The following is a 15212-nucleotide window of genomic DNA, read 5'->3' on the forward strand; positions in this document are numbered from 1 at the left end:
TCATAGTTCATTTGTCACATGCGCGGAATACAACAGGTGAAGCAGACCTTAGTGAAATGCTTACTTACAATAGCTCTAACCAATAGTACAAAAAAGGTATTAGGTGAACAATAGGTAAGTAAAGAAATAAAAACAGTAGAAAGCCAGGGAAAAACAGTAGCGAGGCTACATACAGACACCGGTTAGTCAGGCTGATTGAGGTAGTATGTACATGTAGATATGGTTAAAGTGACTATGCATATATGATGAACAGAGGAGCAGTAGCGTAAAAGAGGGGGTGGTGGGTGGTGGTACACAATGCAGATAGCCTGGTTAGCCAATGTGCGGGAGCACTGTTTGGTCGGGCCAGTTGAGGTATGTACATTGTATGTATAGTTAGTGACTGTATATATGATAAACAGAGAGTGGCAGCGTAAAAGAGGGGTTGGGGAGGCACACAATGCAGATAGTCTGGGTAGCCATTTGATTGCCTTTTCAGGAGTCTTATGGCTTGGGGGTAAAAACTGTTGAGAAGCCTTTTTTGTCCAAGACCTGGCACTCCGGTACCGGCTGCCATGCGGTAGTAGAGAGAACAATCTGTGGCTCGGGTCTTTGACCAATTTTAGGGCCTTCCTCTGACACTGCCTGGTGTAGAGGTCCTGGACGGCTGCTTAGCCCCAGTAATGTACTGGGCCGTACGCACTACCCTCTGTAGTGCCTTGCGGTCAGAGGCCAAGCAATTGCTGTACCATGCAGTGATGTCACCATGCTCTCGATGTTGCAGCTGTAGAACCTTTTGAGGATCTCAGGACCCATGCCAAATCTTTTTAGTTTCCTACAGGGGAATATGCTTTGTCGTGCCCTCTTCACAACTGTCTTAGTGTGTTTGGACCATTCTAGTTTGTTGGTGAAAATAGAGTACTGTCTTCACTTGTACCTGAAATGTAGACTACTCATCAGACTGATGCACCTGCTGAGGCAGAAACAACTATTGTATGTTAAACTATATGCAGGAGAGAGTAAATTAATTAAATATCAACCAAATGAAATCCTATTTTTCTTTATTAGACAGATTGGACTCTTTCTCAACTCAAAACAATGTAATAACATACAACAGTCACACAATAAGTAAGTAATACTGCAATATTATTGATTCACATTGTGAAAACTCACCCATGTATGTAGATTAAAGGGAAATTATATTCTATAACAGACATTTTAGAAAACATGTATATTACATATTATGTTACAATTAAAATGCTGCCTGCCCACAATATTGAACCAAATGTACATCACCCTCATTTTCGTTGGCACAGAATGCCTATAGAAGTACCCCAGGTGAGGAAATTCAGCAGAAAAACTCCAAACAGGGGGTTGGATACAGACCTCCATTGAGAAAGAAACCCTGCAATTAAAATAATTCTGCTGCCAGATTTTAGTAGAGCCACCTGCTTTTTCCTAAGGCCTTACATTATCTCAGGCCTTGCTTGAATGCGTCCAACCTTACTTTAAAAACAATCACAGATCCAATAGGGCTGGATTGGTGAAAGCAGTTGAAATGTCTGCTTTCACCCAGGCAGAATGAAAGGAGAATGGGAGAATATGAGGCACCCAGGGAGTCAGTCTCCAGAGGGAACTTTCTCCCCTACAAGCCAGAGCAGGAAGAAGGCCAGAACCAGGAGGGCTGTGCCCAATAGATCCGCCAGAGCAGTGAGGTAGGGGATGGAGTAACTGTCAGGGTCTTTGCCTGTCCGCCACAGACAAGGGATCATCCAGTCAGCAATACATAGCAGTGTGAAGACCTAACAGAAGGGAGAGAGAAAGATTCAGCCCTTTATTATAAACTGGGTGGTTCGAGCCCTGAATGCTGATTGACTGTCAGTAGTGATATATCAGAACAAAACCATGGGTATGACAAAACATTTATTTTTACTGCTCTAATTACGTTGGTAAGCAGTTTATAATAGTAATAAGGCACCTCTGGGGTTTGTGATATATGGCCAATATACCACTGCTAAAGGCTGTGTCCAGGCACTCCGTGTCACTTCGTGCGTAAGAACAGCCTTTAGTTGTGGTATATTGGCCGTATACCACACCCCCTTGGCCCTTATTGTTTAATTATAGTATCAGTGTTAATGAAGGAGCAGAGGAGAAAGAATCCACTTATGACTACTGAGACACAGACATTGACCAAACTGATCACTCTTGCTTCCTGATTTACCTGTAGGAGGGCTACAGCTAGGAAGAAGATGATGAAGACAGGTGTGGGAGAGGTGCTGCCCTTCATCAAGTGGATTGTGTACAGGAAAATCAGGTGACCCGGTACGACCAACAGGAGCAGCACCTGTGCAGAGCGATGATTGGCTCCTGTCAGAGGTAGATATGGTTAACTGACAGAGAATACACCTGACAACAGAACATTTAATTCCTTTTGTGTTCACAGGTATGTTAAAGGCACTGGTCATGTGCATGAGCTTGTCTACATGTGCGTGTCATTACCTGAGCCACAGAAGGTCCTGCAGGGGTTGTAGCAGCTCCTGCGATCCTCAGGAACCTGCCTCGGTGGGCAGTGGTGGTACAGATCAGTGGCTATACGACTGGACTGGATGGCAACCAGGTTCCCCCCAATACCTAGATTGAGATGAAGAATACACAAAAATCATACATTTGGAGAGATCTTGTGACTTACCATTTTCTTGAAGGTTCCTGAATGTATGCTTCTAAAAATCCAGATCCTTGTCTCACCATTCATAACTGGCGTGTAGACTATCATTCCCACCATGTTCGGGTCTGATACAGTTGTGTCCAAGATGAGTCCTCCGATACTAGAGAAAAATACTTATTAAAGGATGGTATTTCCATTTGAATGCTGTGACTGGAATTCAGGGGCACGGAACAGGGAAGCAGACCTGCTGATGACCATGGCAGTGATGATTGGTTCCCAGCCTGTGTAGAGTAGAATGCGACTTGCTGGGTTTCTGGAGGAGACGACCACCCACAGAGGGGTCAGTCCGAGGAAGAACAGACACACCAGGTACGACACATAGGGATACAACTCTGTGGAGACAGGGAAAGGAGCAGACACACACTAGCTAAACAAATATAGTTGATAGCTAGCCAGGTGAGTCAGAGCTGTAAATGTAGCTATGACATTCCAGTAAATGGGCCCAGACTGCCCCCTAGTGCCCCGAAAGCTAAACCTCTTGATTTATACCTATGCATTCATAGAGCCCCTGGCTCAGGCAGGCCAGGATGGCCAGGGTGATGAGGTCACCAAAGCTGGCAGCGATGGGCGTGGCCACGTTGTCTGGGTTGATGCCAATCCTCTTGGAGCCGGTGATCACTCCAACCATGATGATCCCTGGGAGAAGACGACACAGTCGAGTCAGATTCAGGCTACTGTTCAGTTGCACAACTCTCCAACCAAGGTGCATGAATTGAGCAGCCAAGAGTTGAACGGATAAAAGCAATGTGGTGACAGCTGGGAGAAGCGTCAGACTGGGGGAAGGGACAAGGGACTGTAATGGCCTACAGTGGTATTATTCACTTCCGCTTTTATCAAGTGGTAAATGCAAATCAAATATCTGTAAACACAGATGGTCAAGTTGAATTAGTTGATACATATTTACATTCCAAGGCAGATAAAATAGCATGTTATTCTGTGGACTGATCAGTACCCATCATTCCAATGAAAATGAACCACATGAATAATTCATTTTGGTGTCCTAGCAAGATCACAAACTCTGCCTTACAGAGTCAGGTCTGCCTTTCAGATCCCAAGCATTGGTTTGATTTGAGTCATAACAAAATGGTTTTGCAACAAAAAAGGTCTGATACAGAAGAAACCTACAATGTCAGTTGTAGCTAAGCTTCCTGGTTTTCAGATGATTATATTCTGTACGTCTCAAATAGAAAGAGCATTCAGGCTTTTCCAGGGATACAGCAGAAGTATAGTTTTGCAATTAAGTTGGAATAATTGTACATATAAATGGATGAGTAAGAGATAATGTGCCTCAGAGAGAGGTTATGGTAGTGTATGTAGAAAAAAATACTACAGTATACTATGGTCTAAATACTGTAGTAGTATTACTATATATATATACTATAGTATTCAATGTACGGTTTTTGCAGACTTTACTGTAGTGTTCACTGTAGGACAGCAGGTAGCCTGGCGTTAAGGAGTGTTGCGCCACTTGCCCTTGAGAAAGGCAGTTAACCCTAATTGCTCCAGGATCTCTCAGCGGGAGTGAAATATGCAAAGAAAAAACATTTCCATATTACACCTCACATCTGTACAGGTTACCCACTTATACATAAAGTGAAGAGGGCACGACAAAACCTATTCCCCCTCAGGAGACTGAAAAGATTTGGCATGGGTCCTCATGTCCTCAAATGGTTTTACAGCTGCACCATCGAGAGCATCCTGACGGGTTGCATCACTGCCTGTTATGGCAACTGCTCGGCCTCCGACTGCAAGGCACTACAAAGGGTAGTGCGTACGGCCCAGTACATCACCGGGGCCAAGCTTCCTGCCATCCAGGACCTCTATACCAGGCGGTGTCAGAGGAAGGCTCTGAAGATTGTCAAAGACTCCAGCCACCCTAGTCATAGACTGTGCTCTCTGCTACCGCATGGCAAGCGGTAATGGAGTGCCAAGTCTAGGTCCAAGAGGCTTCTAAACAGCTTCTACCCCCAAGTCATAAGACTGAACAGCTAATCAAATGGCTACTCAGACTATTTGCATTGCCCCCCCCTTTTACGCCGCTGCTACTCTCTGTTATTATCTATGCATAGCCACTTTAAAAATCTTACCTACATGTACATAAATACCTCAATTACCTCGACACCGGTGCCCCCGCACATTGACTCTGTACCGGTACCTCCTGTATATAGCCCCACAATTGTTATTTACTGCTGCTTTTTAATTATTTGTTATTCTTATCTCTTACTTTTTTTGGGGGGGGGGTTTCTTAAAACTGCATTGTTGGTTAATGGCTTGTAAGTAAGCATTTCACTGTATTCTGCGTATGTGACAAATACAATTTGATTTGAAACAGGAGTATATATTATATAGTGTTTTTGCGGACATGACTGTAATATACTATAGTATTTACTAGTGATTGCCATTAATTACATATGTTCATTGCTGTTATTGCCCGTTATTATTTGCACCTTTGTGTCCTTTTAGATAAACCATACTACATACAACGCCAACCAAGTCTCCATTCAAGACAAGCATCTCATGTCTACAACTGTCAATCATTCCCTGCCATGTATCATCTCCATTACCGGAATCTAGAAAGACTTTTAAACTGAACTGCATCTCTGCCTCCAGCTGCTCAGTAGATGGGCATCACCGTAACCCTCACCTAAACCTCAGTGTTTCCCTTGGGGACCCTTATTGTTGGAGGACATGTATAAAAGCACCCCGTGGTCATGTTCAGGTGAGAGCGTTTTAATGTATATGTCCTTTGTGTGTACAGGTTGTATGGTGTTGCTGGTGGTTTATTTCTGCGAGGAACCATTTTGTGACTATGTTGTCTTGAAGAAATGTTTGGGGTGTCGTCGATTGTTCTAAATGGTATATGTTGACTTTGACCATCAGTGAGTTTTTCCCTGAGTGACAATATGTCTGATTTTCATTATGTAAGGCCACTGCAATCATGGCCTTCTATTTGAAGTCACTTTGTTTGGAGCGGCGTTGCTGGTTTGAGGTACAGGCTGTGCGTTGCTGGTTTGAGGTACAGGCTGTGCATTGCTGGTTTGAGGTACAGGCTGTGCCCTCCAAAAAGGGCCCTGTCTAAGTAAAGTAATTTCTATTTCTACAATATCTATTGTTTATGTCAATTCTGTGGTTAACTGTTCTTTCTTTTGTACCATCAGAAGTACAGTATTGTTTGTCACTGTTTTTGGTAATCTTCTGAACTAGGTCAATGGAATTTCTGTGAAAGCACTCTTGTATTTCAGAAAGCTGTCTAGTGGAAGTAACAGATCTACGAAGTCATTTTGGTGTACTCTTGTTAATGTGTGTTATTTATCTGTGTCAAACAAGCAAACCTAATCCTCAGCTTTACTAAACTTTGCTTGTTCTTTATCTGCCTTTGTAGTGTTTTCCTTTAATGGGTCTAGAACCTGTGTCTAATTTTTAGATGTTACAATTTCTCATAACTTTTGCCCCAACTGAATAGGTGGCCTATCATGAACCTGTGTGTCTTATGTTCTGGTTTAGTTGTTCCCCTAATTAAACAGTAACTGGGGTAGTCTTGAAGTTGTGCCAGTTTAGCTAACTAACCCTAGTCGGCAGTATGCTACAGTCATGTCTGCATTACATTTTTACATTTAAGTCATTTAGCAGACGCTCTTATCCAGAGCGACTTACAAATTGGCTGCAAAAACATTACAGTGAATGCTACAGTATATAAATATACTACTATATTTAGACCATAGTATACTATAGTATTTTGTAATGTGGGTTAGCTGTAAATGTGTAATATGTTGGATGTTTGAACTAGGACCCCTTTTTTTGGATTATTCTCATCAAATTTCTAAATGCATTGTATCCACATTTGTGCTTATATTGTGTTTTTAAATAGTCAAATAAAAAAATTAATCAAGGGATACTACAGTGTAGAGTATAGTATTCTACAGTATACTAAACAATTATATAGAAAGCACTACACGATCGAGGGCATGAACTCCCTAAGGCCAGCACGTTCAAATCAACAACGCATTGACAAAGCTAGCTAGCAGTCCAATCGATCCAAAAATTCTAAAGTAAGCACTACATGCTCGAGGGATACTACAGTCTACCCAGTGTGGATTATATGATTCTGCACACTACTACAGTTTACTACAAAATTATATAGAATTCTACATTAAGTACTGTAATGAAGTGCTATTTCCTATGCAAATGACCAGCTTACTGCTATTGCATTGCTATAACTGAGACAACACATAGCAACGTATTTTCACAGTAAAAACATGTTAGGGCTCATACAGGATATCTCTCACACACACACTCACTTAAATCATCCACAACACTGTCAAAACAGGATACATCCTAGCCACAGGTGATAACCGTCAGTTCGGCCACACCATCCCGTGACTGCAAGGACACACAGACTTGCCAAGACAGGAACGCACACATATACACACACTCACCCCCTCCCCTGGGGATGGGCTCCAAAGACAAAGAACTCTTCCAACTGCCAATGGGACGCCGACACCAGTCTGGAGGGAACTGCCAATCGAATACCAGCAACCTACCAGAGGCCTGATCTACCAGAATCTATCTACGTCATACCCATGTATAAAATGAACTGCACACAATGTGTCGGGGCTCTTTTCAGAAGGTTCCCTATGAGCTAGACGAATGAGAGTCCGTGCAGCACGCTTTGCCAGATATCTTTACTCTATAAAATAAACTGCCTTTACTATACCTGATCCACCTTGTCCAGTGTTTCAACTTGGTCTCATGTATCGATTCATCAACAGTACTATAGTATTCTGTAGTAAAAATGTAGTATTTTTTTATTTGGGCTTCCTTATAAGGAAGAGACTATCACCTCACACTAAGATGCTAGTGAAAAGGGCCTCTCTCCGCATGGAGGAATTGGCATGCATGAACCTGTGTAGGAGAATGAGAGGTGCAGTGGGGATAGACAGGAACGGATAGCTCCTCCGTTCCTGTAAATACCTAGCTAGCTGTTTGAGCCGTGACCTAAAACCCATTGTACTGTAGGTATGATGTGGGTTAAGGGTATGGACAGGTCTCGCTGTTCACCTTACCCTGCAGCAAGGAAGCAAGGAAGGCAGTAGTTACGCTGGCTGAGCAGAGGAGAGCAGCGTGGTTGAGAAGCATATCTCCCTCCAGTACCCAGCCCAAGACCACCGCTGCCAGGGCAGCCAGTAGACCCAGCACTGTGGCCTGCATCTGGAGAAAGAAAAACTCTTTGTACAATAGGCATTTGTTAAGTCTAAGAAGTACAAATAAAGGTTTGGGGGACATATTTAAAGTCACTTTCCAGTGAAAATCTCACTTTTAAAGTTAATATTCTATTACCTCATAAGGTACTCGTATTTGTGGCCAAAGCATAAATTGGAGAGAAAAAAAAACACTTCAAGACCCCACCTCAAACAGACCATTTCAAAAATGGGCGATGTCCTCCTGAGGAGGACAAGCAGTCCACTCACATCAATGACTCACACCATTTTGTTGTTAGGGTACGCCCACACCATTCCAACACAGAAAAGCTTATTTTTTAACATAACTAATTCACTTTTTTTTTAATGAATACTTTTCACTCATATTGTAATTCATTATAGATCATATGTCATAGAAATCTGGAAACACTGGACAGTATCAGCCATAAAGTAAATCACCTGTTTTAGTGCCAGGTTCCCAATAATCAAACTCCATTTCTCTTTGGCTGTCTCCATTTCCCCCACATTCACCTGACAAGGACAAAATCATGAATGTTATCTTTTCTCAGTGTAAAATCCCATACTTAGTCTTGACTAAAGCATCAACATATCTGTGTCATGACTATGACCATTTATTAGGCCTGACAGCTAGGACATGCTTATTGAAAAGCAGGCTTCCTGGAAGCCTGTTTCAGACATAAAGAAGCAGATGGTGGAAAATATTTACTTTTAAACTCAGGCAAAACAGAAATGCTAGTTCTAGGTCCCAAGAAGCAAAGAGATCTGCTGAATCTCAATGGTTGTACAGTCGTCGCAAATAAACTGTAAAGGACCTAGGCGTTACTCTGGACCCTGATCTCTCTTTTGACGAACATATAAAAGTCTCTCTACAGTGGCTTTGTGTTAAGGCTAGGGCTGATTTCAAGCTTTTACTGCTAATCTACAAAGTATTACTGTCACTGTGTGTTCCCTCTCCGGCCTCTAGGTCACCAGGCTGCTTGTTATGGCGCTCACCTGTCACCATCGTTACGCACACCTGTGCATCCTCAGAATCACCTGGACTCCATCACCTCTCTGATTGATTATTTTCCCTGTATCTGTCACTGCCCTTGGTTCTTTCCTCAAGTGTTATTGACTCTGTTTTCATGTTGGTGCGTTGTTTGTGTTACGTGTTTCATTTATTTAAAACACTCACTCCCTGAACTTGCTTCTCGACTCTCAGCGCACTCGTTACAATTACATGGACTTGCTCCTACCTATTTCTATGAGTTGGTCCTGCCGTACATACCTATACGTACGCTACGATCACAAGACGCAGGCCTCCTTATTGTTCCTAGAGTTTCAAAGCAAACAGCTGGAGGCTTTCTCCTATAGAGCTACATTTTTATGGAATGGTCAGCCAATAAATGTGAGAGACATAGACTCGGTCTCAACCTTTAAGTCTTTACTGAAGACTCATCTCTTGCGCGAAGGTGAATGGCAAGGCACTGGAGTGGCGAACCAGCCTCGCTGTCTATGCCTGGCCGACTACCCTCTCTCCACTGGAATTCTCTGCCTCAGACCCTGTTATAGGGCCTGAATCATTGGCTTGCTTGCGCTCTCCAATGCCATCCCTAGGACGGGTGCATCACATCATGCCAGGCTTTTTTTGCTATACTTGACTTGAGTGGGTTGTCCATGACGTGATCTTCCTGTCCGGTTTTGTGCACCCCTTGGGCTCTTGTGGTGGGAGAGATCTTTGTGGGCTATACTCAGCCTCAGGGTCACAATCTAAGGGTAGTCTGTTGATATCCCTTTGGTGGCTGTGCTTTGGCAAAGTGGGTGGAGTTATATCCTGCCTGGTTGGCCCTGTCTGGGGGTAACTTTGAACGGGGCCACAGTGTCCCCCCCGTCTCAGTTCCCAGTATTATGCTGCAATAGTTTATGTGCTAGGGTCAGGGTCAGTCTGTTTAATCTGGTGTAATTCTCCTGTCGTATCTGATGTCCTGTATGATCGTAAGTATGCTCCCTCTATAATCCTCTTTCTGACTCTGCTAGTCATCTATGAACGTTTGAAAATCTTGAATATCGATCTGGCCTTAATGGTCAAGTACTCTTATAATCCCCACCCCGCGCAGCCAGAAGAGGACTGGCCACCACTCAGAGCCTGGTTCCTCTCTAGGTTTCTTCCTTGGTTCCTGCCTTTCTAGGGAGTTTTTCCTAGCCACCATGCGTCTACACCTGCATTGCTTGCTCTTTTGGGTTTTAGGCTAGGTTTCTGTATAAGCACTTTGTTAAACTGCTGATATAAAAAGGGGTTTAAAAATAAATGTGATTGATCTTTCTCTCTCATAAACTTATTAACACCGATATTCATACTGTATGATTGATGAGTGGGAGAGCGTCAGTGTCACGAATGCTGCCGAAATTGGTCCCTCTCCTTGTTCGGGCGGCGGTCGACGTCACCAGTTTTCTAGCCGACACCGATCCACTTTTCATTTTCCATTTGTTTTGTCTTCATTGTACACACCTGGTTTCCATTCCCATAATTATATGTTCCTTATTTAACCCTCTGGTTCCCCCATGGTTTTGTGTGTGTTTGTTCGTTGTAAGTTGGTCTGTATTTGTGAGCTTGATTATTTTTCCTTCTTGGAATATTTGTTGTTTTTAGTAAAGTAATGTGAATTACTCATCTCTGTGTCCTGCGCCTGACTCTGCCTTACCTGCTACACCTAGACGCCAAACAGTCAGTTACTAGAGCGGGTTAGGCATTCTAGAATCAGAAACAGAATATGCTCTCATGCCAGTCAGCAGATTAAGTCGTGGTCAAAAGTCCAATAACACACCACACATCCTGTATGCACAATAGACGGTTAGGGAGGGTAGATTCAGAGTCATATATGCAGTATAGGTTCTAGTCAGATTAGTCCAGTCTTGTACTGCAGGAAGTTGTCCAGTGCCATTTTTTCACAGGCAGGTGAGGACTTTCACACAGGGACAGAGAACTCACAATACAAGGGAGAAACAATGTAAGGAATGGACTTCCCACTGTGTTGGTGTATGGATTAATTGTGTGTGTTTATGTGTGTACTAACTGCTGTTGAAAGTCTGGAAGCCAGGGTCATCTCCAGGTTTCCTTTCAGGCCCAGTAGAGCTGGCACCAGGATGAAGATCTCTGTGACTCTCTGGAACACCTCCCAATGCTGCCACAACAACACACAGTGGAATAATACACCAAAATATAATGCAATAGACTGACGCACGATGCAGTGGACACACCAACACCAGAAAAACTAGACAGACCAACACACAATGCAACAGAATCAACATACAAACACACAATACAATACATGAACCATGCAGTAAACACACCAACACATAATGCAAGAATAGATAAACAAATACAGAAACCTTGCAATTTATAAGTACCTCACCTGAACTACGTCCAGTAACATCCCAGCTGACACCGTCCCCAGTCCAGCCAGTAGGAAGGGCACCAGTATCTGCAGAACCATGGACCTGACAGACTCACTGGGCATCTCTCTGACACCATCCTGGGCACTACAATCCTCTGGGTCCTTCTCCATAACTTCCTCATTGACCTTGGAGCCAGGCATGTGTCCATTGGGGAAAAGTGGGTCTGTCTCAGTGTATGGACAGAGTTCATTAAAGATGTTGCTGTTGGATGGGGACTGAGCTCTATTTGGGAGTCGTTGGTGACCCCCTGGATGTTGTGCATCTGGGGCTGGGCAGGACCCATAGTGGTGCCTGTTGTGTTTTCCTGCACCCACGCTGTCACTCTGGGCCAGTTGGTCATCCTGTTGCCCAGTGTTGGCCATCAGAACAATGAAGTGTCCTGAGGGAGTTAGACACTCCTTCTGGTACTCCGAAGAAAGGGTAAGTTGATATGACTGGGTCAAAGAAAACCAGCAGGAGGTAATTAGACAGTTACAGTATATATCATCCTTGATATTGATGTTATCACTGAACACTCATGGTACTAGTCATGAACTGCTGGCAAAAAAAATAAATCAAAATAAATTAACTTGTTGCTGTGTAAGAGGTGTGGCAAAGGTAGGCTTAGTGTGTAATTTAACACACCTGCGACGCACAGACGCAGATAAATGACAGATACATGCCATCTCTACACATGAACATATAAGACAGACAAGCATACAAGAGAGTCGTGGCTATAGCACAGCAAATGCGTAACATCTGATGCTTGTATGGTTTAATTCGTTAGGTATTCTCCCACATACTCAGGGGTTTTCCATGCCATCACAAAGCCACCCCTTGTCAGACATGGAAACGATGTGAGGCCTCATGGTGCTAGCAGTCACACAATTACCAAACAACTTTAGGGAGATATTTAATTCATTATCTGGTAAGTCCAAATTGCATAGAAATATCTCGTCGTATCCAGCACTGTGCATCTGAAAACGGCAGACAATTCACCAGGAAGTATTCAAAGTGACTGTGCGTCTATATGGAATTGAGTGAGATTGACCAAATCAATGGCTTGTTATTCTGTAAGTAATTAGCAGTTATCCACACATTTGGTCTGAAGATGAAAACATGTAAACACACAAACTGTAGAGAGAAAAACACTTACAAGTTCCAAGTGGCAGTACGTTAAGAGAAACAGGTGACTTACCTAAAGTGTGAAACCACAGCATATTAGAGATATGAGAGATGAAGAAATAGATTTTGGAGAAGTAGATACTCCTTCACTCCGCTTATTCTGTCCGTGAGTTCTTTTCCTCCTCCCTGAATGGCTGAAGCTCCTTCATAGCTAAGTCATTGCTCTCTCTCTTTCACTCATTCACACAGACACACTGTGAAGAAATCCCTCCTGATGATGCAACCTCCAAAGTATTCCAAACAGAGGACTTTATTGATATAATGCGGATTGGAATGATCTACACAGGAATAGAAATAAGAATGAATATGTGATCACAAACCTAATAGCAGAGAAGAGTACCACTGAATAGAACAGTATGAATGGATTAATTATAATAAGCAACAACAACCAAAATAGCAGGAGTAAAGCACTGTATAGAAAATAGTGGACTATTACGCAGTAATAGGACTGTATTACACAGTAATACATGAGAGAAAAGGGCTGTATTAGGAACGCAATAGATTATTAAAAAGCATTAGAAAAGTGTGACTAATTATAGCAGACAATAATCACAAGGACAACACCAGGAGGAAACAAAAATATGCCGAGAACTGAGGCCTATATTTATACCCTTGTGAGAGCATGGATCGGGCCAACTGACCAATAGGAATCTAGAAACAGAACATAGGGCACGCACAAGGGTGAGGTGCATGGCTACTTAATTATTGCTTAAGGCCACAATCTATCGGTCTGACTTGAGGGGGGAGAGAGGTGAGGATGGGCTAGGCGTCTGGGAGCCACCAAACAAATAAACAACCAAGATACCCATAATTTCCAGGAGGGGGTATTCTTGCACACAGACAAGCACACACACAGTTCTCCTTCCACATGGGGATGTTTCAAAATAAAAGTATGCCTGGTGTAGGCCTGGTGTAGGCAATGCTGTTATGACAAACAAAATAATGAGAGATGTTACCGGTAGTTAAGAATAAATCCCCCTAAAGTTGATTTCCGCGGAAATGTAATTAGCATAATAAAAAAATCCACATCAGAATCCGTCAATTTAAAATAGAGATGGATGCGTCTCAATCCACCGCATCCGCCGATGTTGCACTTCCGCACCTGGGGTGAAAGGTGGCAGAGCTAGAGCAGTGTCAGACCTTGAGCCATCCCAAAAATCAAATCGGTCTTCTCACTAAAACGCCTGAGGTATCCCAACAAATTGGCCTACAAACTATTAGTTTGTACGTGCCTCTGGAAAGATTAGTCTCTCACGAACATCTACGTGTCGGTTGTTTTTACTCTAGGATGCCCCAGAAGACATGTCTGAAGGTCTCCCTATACCAGTTTTAAAAATGAATGGAAGTATATATGGAGATAGTTTAGTGCCAAAAACAAGGGTTTAACCCTCCTGTTGTGTTCGTTTCATGTTAATTCATTCTGTGTTCCCGGTCCAAAATGACCGCCCCATTATAGCTGATTATAAATCCATAATAATACATTTATTATCACCTAATGTTGTGTTAGATCGTTTTATCAACTTAAGTTCTTGTGAACATTACAAGTTTTGAACTTCTATTTGCTATTTATGGCCTGTAGGCCTCATTGACCTGAGCTCACACATCTCGTTTTTGAGTATACCAGAGCTGCGAGAAAAGCATCTCCACTGTCAGTTTCCTGGCCTTTCTCCTCCTCACCAGTGTCATGATCAAAGATATGATCAAGAGCCTCACATACAGTATATCGTTTGGTCATTGTGCTGCCACAGAATGAATTGTGAGCAAGGCCTCAAAAAAGCTTGATTTACCAGAGCTGCGAGAAAAATTCTATATACAGTGCCTTGCGAAAGTATTCGGCCCCCTTGAACTTTGCGACCTTTTGCCACATTTCAGGCTTCAAACATAAAGATATAAAACTGTATTTTTTTGTGAAGAATCAACAACAAGTGGGACACAATCATGAAGTGGAACGACATTTATTGGATATTTCAAACTTTTTTAACAAATCAAAAACTGAAAAATTGGGCGTGCAAAATTATTCAGCCCCCTTAAGTTAATACTTTGTAGCGCCACCTTTGCTGCGATTACAGCTGTAAGTCGCTTGGGGTATGTCTCTATCAGTTTTGCACATCGAGAGACTGAATTTTTTTCCCATTCCTCCTTGCAAAACAGCTCGAGCTCAGTGAGGTTGGAAGGAGAGCATTTGTGAACAGCAGTTTTCAGTTCTTTCCACAGATTCTCGATTGGATTCAGGTCTGGACTTTGACTTGGCCATTCTAACACCTGGATATGTTTATTTTTGAACCATTCCATTGTAGATTTTGCTTTATGTTTTGGATCATTGTCTTGTTGGAAGACAAATCTCCGTCCCAGTCTCGGGTCTTTTGCAGACTCCATCAGGTTTTCTTCCAGAATGGTCCTGTATTTGGCTCCATCCATCTTCCCATCAATTTTAACCATCTTCCCTGTCCCTGCTGAAGAAAAGCAGGCCCAAACCATGATGCTGCCATCACTATGTTTGACAGTGGGGATGTGTGTTCAGGGTGATGAGCTGTGTTGCTTTTACGCCAAACATAACGTTTTGCATTGTTGCCAAAAAGTTCAATTTTGGTTTCATCTGACCAGAGCACCTTCTTCCACATGTTTGGTGTGTCTCCCAGGTGGCTTGTGGCAAACTTTAAACTACACTTTTTATGGATATCTTTAAGAAA

The 15212-nt window shown here is 42.8% G+C and overlaps 1 protein-coding gene and 1 long non-coding RNA gene across 2 annotated transcripts; one reads left to right on the forward strand and one right to left on the reverse strand.

The window, feature by feature from the left end:
* The first annotated feature begins 51 nt into the window (after positions 1-51).
* LOC124037629 lies at positions 52-7415 on the forward strand. Its single transcript, XR_006839219.1, has 3 exons — positions 52-114; positions 2207-2355; positions 5168-7415. It is a non-coding gene; the product is annotated as an uncharacterized LOC124037629 (long non-coding RNA).
* On the reverse strand, positions 1024-13018 carry LOC124037628 (solute carrier family 41 member 2-like). Its single transcript, XM_046352527.1, has 11 exons — positions 12536-13018; positions 11316-11792; positions 10977-11084; positions 8362-8433; positions 7768-7912; positions 3194-3340; positions 2889-3036; positions 2725-2804; positions 2479-2610; positions 2201-2346; positions 1024-1781 (listed from the first exon to the last, which is right to left on the reverse strand). Exons 2-11 carry the CDS (start codon positions 11718-11720, stop codon positions 1599-1601), a joined length of 1566 nt encoding a protein of 521 aa, XP_046208483.1. The 5' UTR covers positions 11721-11792; positions 12536-13018; the 3' UTR covers positions 1024-1598.
* Positions 13019-15212: the final 2194 nt, after the last annotated feature.

This window comes from Oncorhynchus gorbuscha, linkage group LG06 (assembly GCF_021184085.1).
Source record: "Oncorhynchus gorbuscha isolate QuinsamMale2020 ecotype Even-year linkage group LG06, OgorEven_v1.0, whole genome shotgun sequence".
NCBI classification, from domain to species: domain Eukaryota; kingdom Metazoa; phylum Chordata; class Actinopteri; order Salmoniformes; family Salmonidae; genus Oncorhynchus; species Oncorhynchus gorbuscha.

What these genes read in the sequence shown, in the direction of transcription:
- LOC124037628 (XM_046352527.1), bottom strand. Translation starts at nt 11,720, where the DNA reads ATGGCCAACACTGGGCAACAGGATGACCAACTGGCCCAGAGTGACAGC. An exon ending in CAGGACCTTCTGTGGCTCAG is followed by an intron (nt 2,347 to 2,478) that starts GTAATGACACGC and finishes TACCTCTGACAG; the next exon opens with GAGCCAATCATCGCTCTGCA. An exon ending in TAGCTGTAGCCCTCCTACAG is followed by an intron (nt 1,782 to 2,200) that starts GTAAATCAGGAA and finishes CCCTTCTGTTAG; the next exon opens with GTCTTCACACTGCTATGTAT.